General features: G+C 49.6%; 13 protein-coding genes across 13 annotated transcripts; 7 read left to right on the top strand and 6 right to left on the bottom strand.

Annotated features, from left to right (window-relative positions):
• Positions 1–273: 273 nt before the first annotated feature.
• Bathy07g02160 (predicted protein) lies at positions 274–2,067 on the top strand (the record flags this gene model as incomplete). The annotated part of the gene is made up of 1 exon (XM_007512226.1): positions 274–2,067. One exon carries the CDS (start codon positions 274–276, stop codon positions 2,065–2,067), a length of 1,794 nt encoding a protein of 597 aa, XP_007512288.1.
• A 149-nt stretch (positions 2,068–2,216) lies between these two features.
• Bathy07g02150 (predicted protein) lies at positions 2,217–3,554 on the bottom strand (the record flags this gene model as incomplete). Its single annotated transcript, XM_007511823.1, has 1 exon — positions 2,217–3,554. One exon carries the CDS (start codon positions 3,552–3,554, stop codon positions 2,217–2,219), a length of 1,338 nt encoding a protein of 445 aa, XP_007511885.1.
• A 289-nt stretch (positions 3,555–3,843) lies between these two features.
• Positions 3,844–4,353, bottom strand: Bathy07g02140 (60S ribosomal protein L11; the record flags this gene model as incomplete). The annotated part of the gene is made up of 1 exon (XM_007511917.1): positions 3,844–4,353. The coding sequence occupies one exon, from the start codon at positions 4,351–4,353 to the stop codon at positions 3,844–3,846; it is 510 nt and encodes a 169-aa protein (XP_007511979.1).
• Positions 4,354–5,096: 743 nt separating this feature from the next.
• Bathy07g02130 (predicted protein) lies at positions 5,097–6,200 on the top strand (the record flags this gene model as incomplete). Its single annotated transcript, XM_007512155.1, has 2 exons — positions 5,097–5,207; positions 5,451–6,200. 2 exons carry the CDS (start codon positions 5,097–5,099, stop codon positions 6,198–6,200), a joined length of 861 nt encoding a protein of 286 aa, XP_007512217.1.
• Positions 6,201–6,403: 203 nt separating this feature from the next.
• Bathy07g02120 (unnamed protein product) lies at positions 6,404–7,165 on the top strand (the record flags this gene model as incomplete). Its single annotated transcript, XM_007512152.1, has 1 exon — positions 6,404–7,165. One exon carries the CDS (start codon positions 6,404–6,406, stop codon positions 7,163–7,165), a length of 762 nt encoding a protein of 253 aa, XP_007512214.1.
• Positions 7,166–7,246: 81 nt separating this feature from the next.
• Positions 7,247–8,182, bottom strand: Bathy07g02110 (predicted protein; the record flags this gene model as incomplete). The annotated part of the gene is made up of 1 exon (XM_007511897.1): positions 7,247–8,182. The coding sequence occupies one exon, from the start codon at positions 8,180–8,182 to the stop codon at positions 7,247–7,249; it is 936 nt and encodes a 311-aa protein (XP_007511959.1).
• A 163-nt stretch (positions 8,183–8,345) lies between these two features.
• Bathy07g02100 (predicted protein) lies at positions 8,346–9,674 on the top strand (the record flags this gene model as incomplete). Its single annotated transcript, XM_007511883.1, has 1 exon — positions 8,346–9,674. One exon carries the CDS (start codon positions 8,346–8,348, stop codon positions 9,672–9,674), a length of 1,329 nt encoding a protein of 442 aa, XP_007511945.1.
• A 194-nt stretch (positions 9,675–9,868) lies between these two features.
• On the top strand, positions 9,869–10,072 carry Bathy07g02090 (angio-associated migratory cell protein; the record flags this gene model as incomplete). Its single annotated transcript, XM_007512005.1, has 1 exon — positions 9,869–10,072. The coding sequence occupies one exon, from the start codon at positions 9,869–9,871 to the stop codon at positions 10,070–10,072; it is 204 nt and encodes a 67-aa protein (XP_007512067.1).
• A 67-nt stretch (positions 10,073–10,139) lies between these two features.
• Positions 10,140–10,595, bottom strand: Bathy07g02080 (unknown protein; the record flags this gene model as incomplete). The annotated part of the gene is made up of 1 exon (XM_007512032.1): positions 10,140–10,595. The coding sequence occupies one exon, from the start codon at positions 10,593–10,595 to the stop codon at positions 10,140–10,142; it is 456 nt and encodes a 151-aa protein (XP_007512094.1).
• Positions 10,596–10,898: 303 nt separating this feature from the next.
• Bathy07g02070 (predicted protein) lies at positions 10,899–12,323 on the top strand (the record flags this gene model as incomplete). The annotated part of the gene is made up of 1 exon (XM_007511862.1): positions 10,899–12,323. One exon carries the CDS (start codon positions 10,899–10,901, stop codon positions 12,321–12,323), a length of 1,425 nt encoding a protein of 474 aa, XP_007511924.1.
• Positions 12,324–12,410: 87 nt separating this feature from the next.
• Bathy07g02060 (THO complex subunit 3) lies at positions 12,411–14,520 on the bottom strand (the record flags this gene model as incomplete). The annotated part of the gene is made up of 2 exons (XM_007511841.1): positions 12,411–13,649; positions 13,984–14,520. 2 exons carry the CDS (start codon positions 14,518–14,520, stop codon positions 12,411–12,413), a joined length of 1,776 nt encoding a protein of 591 aa, XP_007511903.1.
• Positions 14,521–15,279: 759 nt separating this feature from the next.
• Positions 15,280–15,711, bottom strand: Bathy07g02050 (predicted protein; the record flags this gene model as incomplete). The annotated part of the gene is made up of 1 exon (XM_007512136.1): positions 15,280–15,711. The coding sequence occupies one exon, from the start codon at positions 15,709–15,711 to the stop codon at positions 15,280–15,282; it is 432 nt and encodes a 143-aa protein (XP_007512198.1).
• Positions 15,712–17,038: 1,327 nt separating this feature from the next.
• Bathy07g02040 (predicted protein) lies at positions 17,039–17,434 on the top strand (the record flags this gene model as incomplete). Its single annotated transcript, XM_007512268.1, has 1 exon — positions 17,039–17,434. One exon carries the CDS (start codon positions 17,039–17,041, stop codon positions 17,432–17,434), a length of 396 nt encoding a protein of 131 aa, XP_007512330.1.
• Between the last annotated feature and the right edge of the window lie 96 nt (positions 17,435–17,530).

Here is a 17,530-nt window from a genome sequence, read left to right as displayed (position 1 = left end):
AAAAAAAGGTAGTTTTTCTCTCCGTGGGACAAACAAAGAAAGTGTCCGTCTGTCCGTTTTTGCCTCAAATCTCGGGTTTTTCCCAGAGAGAAACAAAGAACGCTTTTTATGATTGCTTAAAGAAGCAAAGAGAAGGAGAACAAAAAGATGTCGTTCAGAGAGGAGTAGGAGTCGTTTGTCGTCGGGTGGTGGTGGTGGTGGTGCGCTCGAACGACGTGTTGGTGTTGGTGTTGTTGTAAAGCGAGATTAATTTCTTTTAGGAGAGGAAAAGAAATGCCATCTTCTTCTTCTTCTTCGTACGAGAACGACGCGATGCTATACGTGCTCAAAGAAACCCCGTCGACGTTTGAAACGTTAGCGCGAGATTTCCCGGAGCACTGCCTGTTAGTGGTCGCCGGCGGGTCGTGCTTGTTCGTGCACGTGTTTTCGAGAGTGTTGATGAATAGTAGGAGTAGCAGCGGCGGGAGGAAAAGAGAGGAACACCAATCCTCGACGACGAAGGAGTTTTTATCTCCAGTCAGAGGAGGAGGGAGTAACGACCTCGCGACGACGATTGAAGAAAAGCGGTTCTCGCGTTTACGAACGAGGTACAACATCGTGTACGTTTTCGCGACGTTTGGAGATTGGATTCAAGGCGCGTATTTATACGCGTTGTATCGCGAACACGGGTTTACGATGCAATCGATTGGTTTCATTTTTGTGCTCGGGTACGCGTCTTCTGCGTTTCTGGGAACGATTGTAGCCTCGTTAGGAGATAGGTACGGGCATAAAGTAAATTGCGTTTTGTATGGTTTCGCATACGCGTTCGTGTGTGTGGTGAGCAGCCGAAGATCGGACGTGTTTTCGTTGTATTTCGCGAGAGTTTTAGGCGGGATTTGTTATTCTTTGTTGTTTAGTTCGTTCGAGGCTTGGGCGATCGCGGAGTGCGATCGGAAGAAGATTCACAGGAGGAATTTAGCGAGGTTATTCGCATCGGCGACGTTTTTTAACGCGCTATCGGCGGTAGTGGCCGGGATTATCGGGAATGCCGTCGTGGATACGTTTTCCAGGAAGAACGGATATTACACCGGGAGTCAATCGAGGACGTTGCCGAGGTTACAGACAGCCGATGAAGCGCGAGTGGAAAGACCGTTACCGGAGTTAAGGATTAAAACGTCTCTGTTTGTCACCGAGAAAGAACCAAACGAGTTCGCCCCGGCGTTTGATGTCGCCGCCGGGGCGCTGTTTTTGTGCGGTTGTTTATGCGCTTCGCTCTGGGTGAATAACAAAACGAAAGTGAATCGAGAAGACGAGGAGAACGATGAAGGCGACGAAAACGCGTCGTTCGAGGAAGATGGAGAGGAAGAAGATCAAGACAGAGAGGACGAAGAGGATGCCACAAAGATGCCTCCACGAGGAAGAACTTTACGAAAAACAAGAAGAAAAAGGAGAGGCGGCATACTCGAATCGTTCAAAATCGTCGCCACGCGTCCAGAACTATTATCGCTCGGTACCACGAATTCGCTCTACGAGGCTGCGTTGCACGTGTTTGTTTTCATTTGGACGCCGGCGTTGGAAAAGAGAAAAGATGCCGATCAAACGGTCTCCGGGTTTGTCCCCCACGGCGTCGTCTTTTCGCTCTTTATGACGTGCAAAATGCTCGGATCGATGACGTATTCTATCCTATCTTCCGTGCAAAGGAAACGCCCCTACGTCAGTGGTAGTGGTGATAATAGTAATAATACGAGCATCGCGCAGACTAGGAAAAGTTTGCGATACGTTTTCCTCGCGGCTGCGATATCTTTCTTCTGGACGGTGGTTTTTAAAGAGAGTTATTTCGTCGCCTTGTTTGCGTTTTGCGCGTTTGAGTTTGGTTTAGGCGTGTATTGGCCCGCCATGGCGGTTTTACGCGGTGAATTAGTTCCAAACAATTTGAGAGCATCGGTGACGAGCGTGTTCAGAGTTCCTTTGAACGTCTTAGTTGTAATGTTATTGACGGCGGCGGGTAGAGCGAGCGAACGTGCGCTCTTGTTATGTTGCGCGGCGATGATGTCCTTTTGTTTTATTCTCAGCGTCAACGAAGGCTAGAAGAGATGTATTAGATAATTAGACGTAATAATATAGTTTGTAGAAAAGCTTTATAGAATTAACGCGCGCGTTGTTATGACGATGAATACATAGTGAATTTTTATATGAAGATTATTAATAAGTTCTTGTGATACAGGAGCAAACTCGTTTTAGTGTTCGCCGTCGGAATCCGTCATGTGTTCTTTCGAAAAGCTTCTCTTCATCGTACTATCCTTCCCTCTTGGAATCGGCACTTTCGCGCCCATCTCTACCATATTAATGTACTGCTTGTTCGTCACCGCAAACGCCGACCCGCGAATCTTCCCTTGTTTATGCAACTCCAACTCGTCGTCCACGAATCGAATGTCCAACGTTCTTTGGTGCGTGTACAACCCGGCATCTTGCATAGGCAAAACCCACGCGACTTCGTCGCTTTCGTTGTGGTGAGAATGCCACCATCCCGGTGGGGTGATAAAAACACCACCTGGAATCCAATCGCACCGAATTGGGTCGATAATATCCCCTTTGTCGTCAATTTCTTTACCCATCAACGTGTACACGCCCGGTTTCGCCGCGACGGCTAAATCCAAAGCGACCGAGTTGTGTCTGTGCGGTCTTTGCACATTTCTCGCAGGAATCGAGTTCAAAAGCGACCACAACACGTGCGTCAACGTCTTCGTCTGCTCGCATTTCGCGTTCCCAAGCAAAACCCCGAGTCGGTTGTTCGATTTCGTCGTAGAGTGCGAAATCTCCTCCACTTGCGCCAACATGTCGTCTCTCTTATACAACGTCGGCTTGAACTTATTCGCCCTCTTATTCGGCGTGACCCCCAAATAATCCATCAGCGGTTCGTCGTGTACCCAATATAACGCCGCACCACCTTTCTCCGCCTTCACGCATTCGTGCAACATCTCCTGCTCGCACACCGGCACGACGAACAAATCTCCCGTGTCCCAGTTTATCGTCCCGTGTTCGCTCGTCGTGCACCCGCTCCCGCGAATGACATAAAACGCTTGACTCGTCGCGTTCGCCGTCGTCTCCAAATTCTCCCCTTCGCAGATGCGAATAAACGACGCCATCAGATTCGGCGACGTGCACTGCTTGTCGATTTCCAAAAAATCGTCGATATCGAACGGAATAATGCGCGTCTCGCCTCGTTCGTGCCAATCTGGCGGGTGCACCAACACTGGAATCGGTTTCATGTCTGGATTCGCGGCAGAGCCGTACTCGTAAATCCTCGCGTCTTTTCTCCACTGCTTCTCGAAAAAGTCGCGCTTGAACTGCACCTCCGTGTTTTCGCCGCCTTCGTTGTTCTTCTTTTTCGCACCATCGGCACCACCACCAGCACCACCATCATCGTCATCTTTTACGAGAGGCACCTTCCCGGGGACCGATGACGATTCTCGCTTTTGCTTCTTCTTCCCTTGAGAGGAAGGCGTTGGCGTTAAAGACTTTTCCAACGTCTGAATAGCTTCGTTCGGTTCGTCATCTTTCGCTGAAACTGTCATCTTAATGCTATCTTTAATAGTAATAAAGCGAAGCAACAGAAGAACAACAGGTAACAAAAAGCGTGTGTCGTTTCGGTTTTTTTTTGAAGCGCGAAATGGTATTTTTGTGGTCGAGACACGTCGAAAGGTACGTTGCGATGATAAAAGCTACGTTAGAATTAGAACAAAATGATGCATTACAAAGAAGTACACACTCTCGTCGTTTTCTCTCTCTCTCTCTCTCTTACTGGGGCTACATAAACTATCTGCGATATAATACGGGCTAAAAATTCGGACATGCGTATTCTTCTTAATACGCTCTGGCCAAGATGATGCCTTCGAATTTCTGCTGAAACCACTTCATCGCGTCTGTTTTCGTCAACTTGTGCGACTTGCCAACTTTCTTTTGGCACTTTCTGCGTCGGCTGACGCGAAACCCGGGTCGTTCTAAAACGACGAAGAAGTCCATGCCGTAAATCCCAGTGGACGGGTCGTATTTAATGCCTAAATCGATGTGCTCTTGAATGCCGAAACCAAAGTTCCCGGTCGAGCTAAAGTTTTTCTTCAAGAGTTCAAACTCCTTCACCTTCAATCCAGACTCCAAGATTTGCAAAGCTTTGTCTCTGTTGCCGACGGTCACGTGGCAGGCGATTTTTTCGTTACGACGAATACCGAACGTGCGGACGGTGTATCTTGCTTTGGAGAAGACCGGTTGCTGACCGGTGAGTTGCTCGAGCACTTTCGCCGCTTTGGTGAGACGATCGCCTGATTCCCCGACGGAGATGTTCAGGATGAGCTTGTGGATGCGGATATCTTTCATCGGGTTCGACTGCACGAGAAATGCGCGATTGAAATGAGAGAAACGGTAAAGTCAGTGAAGTTTCGAGAGAATCGAGGTCGCGCGAGAGTAAACTCGCGCGATTTCCGACGTTTGCGCTTAAAACTCGTTCTTCGTGGGAGAGAGGGCTTTTTCTTCGCCCAAAAATTTGCAGAAAAACCGCAACGCGTTAAAAAAAAACGACGCGTATCTCGCGCGCGCGAAAAACGACCGGCCTTAAAGAGGGCACTTTCGAGCGCGACTCGTATTCCTTTTCCTCTTCTTCTCGAGAACAGAGAGAGAGAGAATGTGCGAAAAGAGAGAGACGAAACGTACCATGGTGACAGAAGTGTAATTTCTTGCGTCTTAGAGTGAGGGGCAGACGCAAAGAAAAGAGCAAGAGAGAGAAGAGAAAAAAAACAAAAAAAACTTGATTTACGAAAACGAGTGAAAAAAAGCAAAAACACCACGAAGCGAACTTGAATCCACGTGGAAAAAAAAGAAAGGAGAACAAACGAAGGGAATTGAATTCCCTCACTTTTCAAACACACTTAAGCTTCACGCTTTACACACACACACACAACAAAAAAACACTTTAAATCATGTCCCAATCTATGCAAGCTACTGGCAGAGTGCGTTTTTCTTTTCGTTTTCTTTTCGCTTCGCATCGTGACACTGACTGGAACGCGACGCGCGAATTTTGTTCTTGGAAAAAATGGGTATAATTATTGCTGCGTGTGTCGGCGATGATTGCATCAAAATCGATCGATTCAAAAAAAAGAGAAATCTTAACCCGCACTCGACGACGTTATATCTTTCAAAACGCGTTCAAAAACGATCGAAACGCATTCCTCGAAGTGTTTTTCGCACGTTTCGCATGGATTTACTCGGAATACGATTTCGCGCGACGCAATACGCGCGCGGAAAAGACGGGATCGTTCGCAAGCGTCGTTTTTTTGTTTTTCGAGAATGCAATCCTCGTCAGCATTTGGAGGCACGTTTGGACACGTTTTTTCAAAAAAAAGAAAAAAAGAACTGACCCCTTTACCTCCTCTTTCTCTCACACAAAAAATATTATCTATGACTCATAACAACAACAGGTTGTCCTCAGAGGTAACGGCGCGATCGCCGAGGAGGAATTAAACATCAACGTCTCCCAAGACATCTGCAACGGTTCCGGTCGAGTTTCTTTGAACTTGACCCCGGGGTGGATGCCGCGCGCCAACTTGGACAAGAACTTCGACAACAACTGCTCGCCGGCGGATTTGGCGTCGCAAGCGTCCAACGTCGCGAGCGACTGGGAAGTTTCCGTCTCTAAAGACGTGACCATCTTGGATCAAGCGATGAAGGTTGTCGCGGACTTGCCGTTGAACAAGAAGGCGGCGAGAGTTGCGGTGACGACGAACGTCGACAAGCTCGGCGACGTTACCTTGAACTTGGTCCAAAGAGGCAACACGAACCACTTGAGAGACAACCAAGCGGTCAACTCGAACGTCTGCTCGGTCGCTTTTGCGTTGCCGTTGAAGGAAGTCATCGATAACGACTCCATCTCTGCGGATGTTTCGTACGACGTCTTGTCCAACGACGCCAAGGTGAGAGCGTACTACAACAACGGCGACGTGAACGTCAAGTTGCAATCGGTGTACAACACCAAGAGCAACTCCGCCAACTCCATGGCGGTGTTGACGTACACCACGGACGACATCAAGGCGTCCGTCTCCGCCGATCCGGACATGAACGGTGAACTTCGCGTGTCCAAGGACAGATATTCCGTTCGATGCCCGTACAACAAGTCTGGCGTCAACACCGACGACATCCAACTCCGCGTCGACTGGTCGCAAGACTTGTAAACTTTTCGACGTCGTCGTCAAGTACTCTTCCCTAATAATCGAGTGTATGTAGTCGAGAGAGAGGAGACTGAAAAACCAGCGAGAGAGATACTCACGCGAGAGTGATAATAAATTTGTTGTATATAGGAATATCATTGATAAAAAATCGTAAATAATACCAAAACCACTCTAAAGCGCTTCTTTCTTGCTTCACTTTCGCACACATGTCTTTCTCGCACAACGGCATCTCCCTCCGCGCGTTAACTCGAAACTGCGAACCGAAAAGACAACTACAAAAACGACGAGAAAACAACGTCGCACTTTCACCTCTCGCGTTAGCTTTATCTCGAACAAACGCACTCGTCTACGGCGCCCCGCATTGTCTCAAATGCAGAGCCGCGAAAGCGTTGCTCCATTTTCTCTTCGGCAACTCTGAATGGCAGTCGCACCACGTGGACGTTTCGTTGGCGAAAAATTGCCTCCAATCTGTTGGAGTTAAAACAGTTCCCACGTGGGAAATCAACGGGAAAAGGTTCGGCGGGATTTTTGACGCGAATCGAGCGAGCGTGACGACGGGGGCGCACGTCGGGGAACTCGTCGGATGGACCGTTTTGCAAAGGAAAGTTGGCTCGGAAAGAGAAGCGGAGAAGATGGTATTCGACGCGAGGAGGAGGAATACGAATACGAATAGCAGTACTAGCAGTAATAGCGACGAGAATAGCAGTAACAACAGTAAGAAAGGCGTAGACGTGACTTATTTGGGCGGGGCGAGTTTAGGCGACGTCGCGAGAGGGGCGTGGAAAACCCCCGGGAGGCGAAGAACGCGCACGCGAACGCGACGACGAAGCGGATGGTGTAAACGGGTCGCCGTACGTTTAGCCATGCGAGGCGAGGGGAAGTTTTGGTGCGAGTTCGGGGAGTTAAGAAGCGAAAAGAGCGAGAAAAGAGCGAGGAATGCACACAACGTCGCTTTAGAGCCGATGTGACGACAAACGTAACTATTAGAGATTTTTTAAAGAATACAGGTATAAAATAGTATGTATACACAACGCGAGCGCGGTGGGGGTTTAACGACCTCGCATCAAATCCGCCATATCCAACAAATCCATCTCCTTATCCCCTTCCCACGGTACCACCCCTTTCACTTCCGGCACGTAATGCATCAACATATTCTCAATCCCGCTCTTCAAAGTCACCGTCGAACTCGGACACCCGTCGCAGGCGCCTCTTAACTCCACGTACACCAACCCGTCCTGCTCGTCGAACTTCTTAAACGCGATATCCCCGCCATCCTCCGCCACGGCTGGTTTAATCCTCGTTTCCAACAACTCTTTAATCATCGCCACCGTTTCCGAGTCCGTATCTAAAATCCTATTCGGATCGTCCGCCTCTTCGACCTCCCCGTTTTCCTCTTTCACCACCGGCTCGCCGCTCGCGTAAAAGTCCATGATCTTCGCGAACACTTCCGGCTTTAACATCTCCCAATCGAACGCCTCTGATTTGGTCACCGTCACAAAATCTGCGCCGAAAAATACCCCGGTCACGCCGTCGATGGTGAATAGAGATTTCGCGAGTGGTGATCGCATGGATTCCCGCGCGGACGAAAAGTTCATCGAAGAAGAGTCTTCCAGGACCGGTTTCCCAGGCAGAAACATCAGAGAGGAGGGATTGGGCGTCGATTGCGTTTGGATGAATATCGACCGTTTTTGTTGCATTTGTTGTCCTAAAAACCGATGATGCGTGCGATGATGACGATGATGCATGCGATGCGCTTCTCTCGCCGCCGCAGCCGCAGTCGTCGTCGTAAACATTTTTCCAGACGATGACGACGACGACGACGATTTGACGCCGAAACGCCCCCCTCGTTCTTCCCGTGAAGAAGAAGAAGACAAAGAGGACAAAGAAATCGCTCGACGACACGCGGTCGAAAAGCTCAAAGAGGAGGATAAAGAGGATCTCCTCCCGAAGAGAGAGGCTTTCGCGAGTTTTCGAGAGATGAACATCTTCTGTGTGGTATCGCAAAGCGTGTTGTTCTCTCTTGCGTTTGTGGTTTTACGACTGAGGGAAAAATTCGATTCTCTTCTTGAGAAGTTTTAAAGAACGCTTACGAGTTTCGCGCGCTCGCGGGGCACACACACACTCGAGAGAGAAAGAAGAGGTACACAAATGAATCCAGAGGAGGAGGATACAGAGGAGGAGGATGATTACGAACCGGCGTTCGTGGACGCTTCGGCGGCGGACGTCACCGTGCACTTGGACCTGAACGAAACCGACGAACCACCTCCTCCTGATGATGATGATGATGATTTAGACGAGGAGGAGGAGGAAGATTTGGAAGAAGAAGACGGCGTGATGATGGAAGAAGACGTTGCGGTCGAAGACCGAGACGCCGCCGACGAGAGCGTGTTGCGCCCGGAAAAAGACGAGTGCGAGATGAAGATGGAAGAGAGGAAAGGGTCGATTTTTGCCGTCGCGTGGGCGACGACGACGAAGAGAGATGATGGGGAGGGTGGGTCTGTTGAGCGAGAGGTGATGTGCGCGGGAGGTTCGGACGATCGGGCGGTGTTGACGAGTACGAGCGGCGGCGGCGGGGTAACGACGACGACGTTGGAGAATACCGGGAAGGATAGCGTTTCGGCGGTGAAGTTTTCGAGGCATAGTAATGGTAGTAATAATAGTGAGGTACTTCTGGCTACGGCAAATTTAGACGGCACGGTTTCCGTGCACGACGCCGACGGGCGGTATTTGAGGCAACTCGAAGGTCCGGAAACCGGCGTCGAGTGGTTGGAGTGGCACCCGAACGGGCCGATTGTTTTAGCCGGGTGCGAGGATTTTTGCGCGTGGATGTGGAACGCGAGCGATGGAAATTTGATGCAAGTGTTCGCGGGACATTCAGGGTCGGTTTCGTGCGGCCAGTTTTCGAAAGACGGGAAGGTTGTGTTCACGGGATCGTTCGACGGTAGTTTTCGCGCCTGGAATCCGAGAAGCGGGATGGCTATCGCCGCGTTCCAAAAAGGAGGGTTGTTTCACGACGGACCGGTGACGTGCATGGACTCTAAAGTAGACGATAATGGTAATTATTTAGTGTTGACTGGATCCGAAGATTGCACGTTGAAACTTTCGACGGTACACGCAAACGCGGCGGACGTCGGCGCCGGAGGAAGTAAAGTTTTGGGCAACTTTTTCGCGCACGAAAAGTGCATCGAGTGTGTGGAATTTTGCGACGGAACGGTTGGGAATTACGCGGCGAGTGGAAGCGTGGATGCGACGATTCGTGTCTGGGATTTACCGACGCAAAAAGTGCGCGGCGTGCTCGGACACGGGAAAGCCGTGAGTCAGTTGAAATGGGTGCCAAACTCGGCGATGTTATACAGGTGCGCGCGTTTTCGTTTCTCAAAAGTAGTTTGCGCGCTTGCATCTTTTTTTTCTTCTTCTTCTAAACTCCTCTCTCGTTTCTTTCTGTTTGCAACAAAAGGGCCCGGCGCGACGAGCTGATTGATACCCAGCTCTGTGTTTCATCGGGTGGACATGTTCTGTTTGCTACATCAAAAGTATACATTCGGAGGCTATCGGAGGTTCCAACTTTTTTCCGTGTTGATAACCTGTGAGCAACCTCCGAGACATTTTTTACGTCACATTACGCGTATTTTTATCTCGCCGCCGCCGCATATTTTGACACTGACTGCAAAATGTTTCTCTATTCTTTCCATTCTTCGCGCAACAGCACGTCTATTGACGGCATCGTGAGACTTTGGGACGCGCGTACTTCTCAGTGCGTCCGCGAACAGCAAGGCCACACCAAAGCCATATTAGATTTTGCGCTCTCCCCGGATTACGCGCGCGTGCTCACCGCCTCCGACGATGGCACTTCGCGCGTCTTCAACTTTCAATAAGAATAGTACTGTAATAAAGACAACACCGATGACAGCGAGCAGAACAACCGCAACCGCAACATCTCTCTCACGGCCCTCGTTCGACGAACCTCAACGTCTCCAACGCTTTCGCCAACACCTCTCTCTCTCCCGCGCTCTCCTCTACACCAACCTGCGCTCTCACGCATTCCACGAAACTCTCGAACCCTTTCTCTTCGTCTTCAAATTCCGCGTTTACCAATCGTTTCGCGACGTTTTCGTTCCACCCGTTTGGGTCGCCGGTTTCGTGTCCTTCTCGTTGCATCAACAGCGCTAACACGAGTTTCAACTCCTCTCGGTCGTGCCGGTCTCGAATCGTAAAGTGTTCCAGGAACAACGCTCTCGCCTGCTCGACGTAAAACTTCGTTCGGCAAACTTTCGCGCACTCGTGCGCCGTGCCAACGGGAGATCCCCAGTTCCATCTCGCTTTCGCTCGCCACGTTTCCTCGTTCGGAATGTATTCGAATTTCGCGTATCTCGTCTCCTCTTCGTCTCCGCCCGTCATGTCGTCCAACGCGGAATACAACGGGTTTTCGTCCTGATTATTCGAAGACGTTCTCGTCGTTCTGCTCCTTAGCCTCTTTTTGCTGCTAGTGCTGGTGGTGGTGTGCGTGATGCGTGCAAGACTCGATGATATGCGCATGTGTGTGAGACTCTTGTGCTGCCGATTGGATTTCCCCCAGAAGTTTCCTCATCCACTATGACACCATTAATCCCGCGTTTGTTATTCAAAAGCCCCCCGTTGAGCCGCTAACATAAAAAAGGACCTCGCGCTTTGCGAGAGTATTCCGTGTTTTTTCGTATTGAAATGAGAAAAAAGAAGAAGGCGAGAGTGATAAACGCGCACGTGCGCTTGCGCCAACGCGAAACGAACAAATTGAACAACACGAATCAGGTTTACGCGCAAATCCCGATTCGATTGCAAGCGCCCATCGAACGGATCGTCGACCGAGAGAGAAAGCTTTTAAAAGTCGTCGTGCTCGGTTTTACCGCGAACGGGAACCATCTCGTCGCGCACGACTCTCGAGGAGGCCCGAGTGGGTTGGACCACTCGATACAGTTTTGGACGTTTGACGTGCACGGAAAACGAGCGTCGAAGTTGGTGAGAGAAGTTCCCGTCTTGCGCGAACGGGATGGAAGTTCCATGCAAGAGGTGAAGAACGCGCGAGCGGTGGCGGTGTCGTTCGCGCAAAGTCCGTGCGAAGAGGTGTTCTTTTGCAACTTTCAACTGCTGAGGAAAAGAGAAGATAGCGGGGAAGAGACGAGACCAGAGCAGAGCGCGTATTTTTGCTTCTTTCCGAACCCGATGAGGATGAGAAACGAGTCAAACGAGATCGACGTAGACGACGCGTTTCCGAGAAAGATTTTCGAAGAGGACGTCTCGATGACGGCAGAAGCGGCGAGGGTGTTGGTGAAAGGAGAGCAGTACGTGTCGAGCGCGATCGTTCCGTACGGAGGCTCGATTTGGAGCGGGATGGTGAGAGGCGAATCTTCGCCGGCGTCAAAGTCGATTCCCGGGAGATATTCAATGTTTTTAAATCTCGGCGACGGAGTTTTAGAGGCGATATACCAGCCGTTGGCGAATCTGAAGAGACCAGATCGAGCGTCGAGCGATTTGTTTGTGACAAAATTTGACGCGAGAAGAGACGTGTTCAACGTCGCCGCGAATAAGTTCGAGATGCTCAGCGAGATTGAAAACGCGAGGTTTCAATGCAGAGATTACGAGTTGATGCCGCTGAAAACAGTCGGTAAAACGTTAGCGGCGAGAATGCATTGCGTCATGGAAAATGTACAGACGATGAAGACGCGGATGATTGTGATTACGTTTGCGATTGAAGCATCCTCTCCCCACGGCTTTAACTTACCGGGCGTGGACATTGTAGACGTCTCCGAAACGAACGTACCTTTGTCGATGCCTGCGACGATGAGTGGAAAACAAGGAAGCGTGCAATCCGTCCGGGAACGTTTGCGAACCTATAAACTCCTTTTGGACGCCGCGCAAAGCGAGGCCATCGAACTGAGAAAATCGAGCGGTTTGAGCAGAATGAAGTGCAATCGAAGGTATCGCAACTCATCAGAAGGCGATAACGCGAATTTAGTGTACAAAAAATCATCTCTGAACCTCATCGTACACGATACGTTACCGTTGTGTCTCGTCGGCTACGGGGTTGTCTTTTCCGAGAGGAAGAATTTAATGCCGAATAGAAATCAGAGGATGTATCCTCAGCCGTAAACAAGTACTTACTTGTGATGAGAATAGAAATTGCTAGGCGCTGTAATATACTACTACCGTGTACTATTAACTAAAATATGCTACTTCTTACTCATCGACGACCAACTTTGGAATCCACAAACGAACGATACCTTCCACTTGTTGGACTTTGTTTACGTTCGGTTTAATATTTCCGCTTCTTCTCCGGCGATTATCGTCTCGGTCGTTCTCCTCCATCGACGCTCCTCCTCGGCCACCAGCATTACCCCTCTCTTCCTCTTCCATACGTGATGCCTTCGCGTCCAAATCTTCGTCTAAATTCAAAGCCTCTCTCTTTCGTTTATTTAAATCTTCCTGATCTCCCGCGTAGGCCAACGCGTGCGTCTTCGGATGCCACGCCAGCGCGTTCATCGGCGCTCGGACAAATATAGGTTCACACACCCTCTTCGAACTCACTGGATCGCAGATATCTATAAAATCATCTTCCGACGCGCTCGCTAAGAAATTCCCGTCGTGACTAAACGCTACCGTTCTCACCGGCGTCTCGTGTCTCGCCACCGTTCGCAAACACATGTATCCAACCGGAATATTCCAAATCGATACCAACGAATCCGCGCTACCAATCGCAAAGTGCGTCTTCTTCTCGCTCGGATCGAACGCTATCGTGTAACACCCACCAGTATGCGCGACAAATTCGTGCACGTTCTTAATCGTGTGCTTCGTCTCGTCCCATACGTTACACTGCACCTTTCCGTCTCCGGTCAAAACGAAAAACTTCTCCGACTCCTTCTCTCGATCCCACGCGAACTCGTTCACTTCCGTCTCCTTGAACACTTTCCGACTGATTGGTTTTCGATGTCTCACCTCCACTTCTTTCCCAGATGCGGTTTTCACCGCTCTCATCGTCGTGCAATCGATAAATGTCAACGTATCGTTCTTATCCCCGACGCACACCGTCTTCCCGTTTGGCGACCACGCGACGTTGATATTCTCGCCGTGCGTCGGTATCGATTGCACTTCTTTCTTCTGCCGAACGTCCCAAAATTTCACCGTCTTATCCGAGGACACCGACACGAGCTCGTCTGTGTGTACGGGACTAAACCGGAGTTGCTCCACCGAATCTCGATGGCCAAGCAAGCGTCCGTTTGGAATGTTGTTGTTGTTGTTCGTAGTAGGAGTACTCCGACTCCGACTCGCGTTGTTGGTGTTCCCACCACCACTTAACGCCCTCTCCGCGTCCCACACGCGTATCGTTTGGTCCACGCTCCCGGACGCTAAATACTCTCCGCTTAAATTAAAATCCAGCGAGTTTACTTTCCGTTCGTGCGCTAAGAGCTCGACCGTTCTCTGTTTGATTGTTTACACGTCAAAAGTGTGTGTGAGTACAATTGAATTCGCGATTGGAAATGTGTAAGCGGGGTTGTTGAATGAGATGACGACGACGACGTAAACGACGAGGACAAAAGAGAGACGAAAGAGAAAAAGAGAGGAGGAAAAACAAAACGCACTGCGTCTTCGAGTCGTCGTCGCTTTGGCGACTTTGATGTCATTTTCGCGAAAAGGAAGGATGTTTTGGGCGGTACTTATTACGCGCGTACAGTGTACGAGTCTCTCGTGTGACGCATTTCTCAATTAAGTTTCCAATTCACAACCCAGCGCTCCCCCCGCCGTATTTATCCACCAACTCCTTCGCCGCTCTCAAGGCGACGTCTCCGTCCTCGCTCGTCATCAGTTTCGTCGTGTACACTTTTTCGATCAAACCGCTCGATTTTACGATTTGCTCGAACGTGTGCACGTCGTGGTTCTTCGGGAAGGAATAGATTACGATTCCGTCGTATTCCCCCGTGGTGGCTTTGTAATACGATTTCATCGTGCCGCCGATTTGGGCGAGCATTTTCGCGCACTCTTTCTCTCCGGATGCGCTTTTACTGTTAGTGCTCGATTCCATCATTTGTTTCTTGATGAACTCGGAGTTGTATAAAAATTGCGACATGAATATCGGGTCCGAAGGCGCGAACAGTTGGTTGTGTTTCGATTTGTTCGGCGCGAACGCGAGCTCCTCGGCTTCCGCCCCGAGAGGGTCGTTCGTTTGACGTAAAAGGTTTCCTGCGCTCACTCCGTTAATTTTGGTGGTGACGAATGAACGAGAGTATGAACAACAGCTAAGAGGAGAGGAAGAGGAGGAGGACAAGGCTCTGCGAGCGAACGAGGCGAACATGGTGTGCGCGTACAAAGAGAGATAAAATGAAGAAAGTGCGGCACAAATTCACCCCCAAAACGGCTTCAATTCGTATCATCATTCACACACAAAAAAGAGACCCCACGCGCGTATAGTATCACGTAAACAAGAAAAGATGGGACTCACGACCATGGACACACTCTGGTGGGGTTCCGTGTTCGTCTTCGGCGGCGGGTGCGTGGCCGCGGTGAGAACGGGAGCGAGCAAAGATTCCGCCTACGGGAAATGGAAACAAAAAAGGGAGGAAAAGGAAGCGCTGAAAGCGTTGGAGGAGAAGAAGAAGAAGAAGGGCGGGAAGAAATAGAGAGAGAAGAAAGAGAGAGAGTGTGTGTCGTCTCGATGATGCGCTCTCGTCTCTCGAAAGAAAAAGACGAAGAAGAAGAACTTTCAAGCGGTGATGATGTTTTTAGAAAATGTTGGATAACCTCCTTAAACTCCTCCTCCTCCTCCTGATGAGCGTTTGCGCGTTTATTATATTATGTGATACGAAACGCGAGTACACACATCCTTTGATATTTACACGCGTCGCACGATAAAACCTAGGGTTATCTCTCTCTCTCTCTCTTTCTTTCTCTTGCTAACGCGAAAGCTCTTTAATATAGTATTTCGCGAAAATACATAAGTCGTCGGTTTCTAATGTTGTTCTTATTGGTAGGAAGCAAGCGCTCGGCAAGAGTTTGATTCTTCGGCGCCGCTCTCCTTCTCTCTCTCTCTTTCTCTCTAATTAAGTCTTTCTTCTTACATTGTCAATTCCATGATTGCGCTCACGATATCCCCATCGCTCGCTTTCAACGCCGCCGCTGCTTTCCCTTTGCTCACGTTCGCCTGCGTCGCGACTAAATCGACATCCTTCTCTTCCAAACCCTCCATGTCGACTTCGCCTTCGTCGACTTCCTCCGTAATCGAGGTAATCTTCGCCGCCCCTGGCGCCCCACCAGCCCCTGCTGCCGCAGCCGCGGCACCATTTGCCGCCTCGGCTTGAAACGCTTTCGCTTGCGCGGCCGCTTTTGCCGCCATGTCTTCCGCTTTCGCTTCGCCAAAGACGACGTACGTGTCCGAATTCGGCGCCTTGAAGCAATCCGGGTTCGAGATGACGTACAACAAGTTTCGGCCTCGTCGTAAGGTGACTCTGTCCACGTTTTCAACTTTTTCCATGCCTAACTTGGACATCGCTTTTCTCGCTTTCTTTTCCGCTCGCGAGATGGAACCTGTGTTATATATTTGGAGAGGAGTAGTAAAAATCGTAAAGTCAGCGAAAGACGACGTACTAAACGACGCAAAAGCCAAACGCGACGACAAAACAGACGACGGGACCGAGTTGAATCACGTTCAATGCAATAGCTTTTCCATCGATGATTCCTAAATCAGACGCGACGGAAAATCCTAACGCAAACCCTTCTAGGAGAGAAAGAGAGGTTTTCCAAAATCAAAATCTCTCTCTCTCTCTCTTTCTTCTCCTACTTCTCTCGCAGACGACGAAAGAACAGACGAGAACGAAACATAATTTAAACGTACCATCTTCGTGCTCCTCTTCCTCCTCTTCCTCCTCGGAGTGTTCTTCCTGCGTATCATTTAATCGTGAATAGATTGATACGATGATGATGATGAGAGGAGTTTGTGTTAGAACCGAGAGAGCAAAACGAGAGAAAAAAACGTAAATTCGCGCGCGAACATCGAACACGGAGCACGGCGCAGCGCGCGACATTCTCCGCGTACCGCTCGAATCAAACATCTATCCCTAAATATATCTTTCACGAAAAGCGTACCTCCTCGTCCTCGATTTCTTCTTCTTTCTCGTTATCTGCTGCCATGGTTTCGTCGTAGAAGTTTCCTTTCTTTGCGCGTAACTCAATGCGGGGTTTTGCTTCTTTTCGGGGAGCAAAAAAATACAAAAAATACGACACTTAAAACGCACTTTATATTTAATAATAAAGCTTTTCGTCCGTCCTCTTTTCGCGCGCGCGAACACGTCACTATACACACACACATAAGATGATCTTGGATTTCACGAAAAGCGGGGATAAACCCACCGCCAAAGCGATCACGTTGGCGTGCGTTTTTTAGTTTCTCCTCCTCCTCTGAGCAAGTTTTCTCTCTCTTTTTTTTAAAGCAATTCTATATTTCGAGCGTTACTGACTTTTTTTCTCTGATCTCTGATCTCTGAAAACGATACAGGGACGTCCAAGAGACGTGCTTAAAGCACGGATTTCTGTACGAACGAAGCACGTCGAGCGATCCAACAGCTCGGCGCGCCGACGTCGTGGCGTTGTTCCGAGTTTTAGGGTGCACGTAAGTTTTGAGTAGTTTTTTTTTCTTTTGTGTTGGTTTGTTGTCCTCGTGCGATCGAAAATACTGTGAGAATAGACCACCAGCGCGCCGCTCTCTCTCTCTATCTCTCTCTCTTTCTCTCTCACTCACTTCGGTTCTCTTTCGCAGATCGCTCTCGACGTTTAAATCCGCCTGGGCGAGCGAAAAGCTCCCCTTGCCAAAACCAGGGATGACGCCGCATATTTTGGAGAAGGACAAGGAGCAAAAAGAAGAAGTCGCGTGGCGAACCTACGACGTGGCGGAATACGATCGCCTCTCGGCGTCGTACGAGGACCCGAAGACGATGAAATGGAAACTCCTCCCGAAACCCGGGGGCCAAGCGGTGAAGCCGGAGGATTATTACACGTTAAAAGCGTGCATTAAACAAGTCGAAGAAGGCGACCCGCCGAAAGAACAGCCGATGTGGACCGAGAACGGCGCCGTCGATTACAACGGTCGCGCGTTGTTCCAAGAGTGGAACAAGTTGAAAGGGAAAACCAAAGACGAAGCGAAACAGGCGTTTTGTTACGCCTACGGGAAAGCGTTGAGCGAGCAAAGATTTTCGCTCAATTTTCGCAAGTATTAATCAAAAATCATCATCATTTACTCGTAACAAGCCTGTTCTTCACATTTTCGCCTCCTCAGTTGAACACAAAAATGGGTTCCCGTCACCTTTCCAACG

The sequence above is a fragment of the Bathycoccus prasinos genome (assembly GCF_002220235.1).
Source record: "Bathycoccus prasinos genomic : Chromosome_7".
Classification (NCBI taxonomy): Eukaryota; Viridiplantae; Chlorophyta; class Mamiellophyceae; order Mamiellales; family Bathycoccaceae; genus Bathycoccus; species Bathycoccus prasinos.
This window is presented reverse-complemented; position numbering and strand designations above follow the sequence as displayed.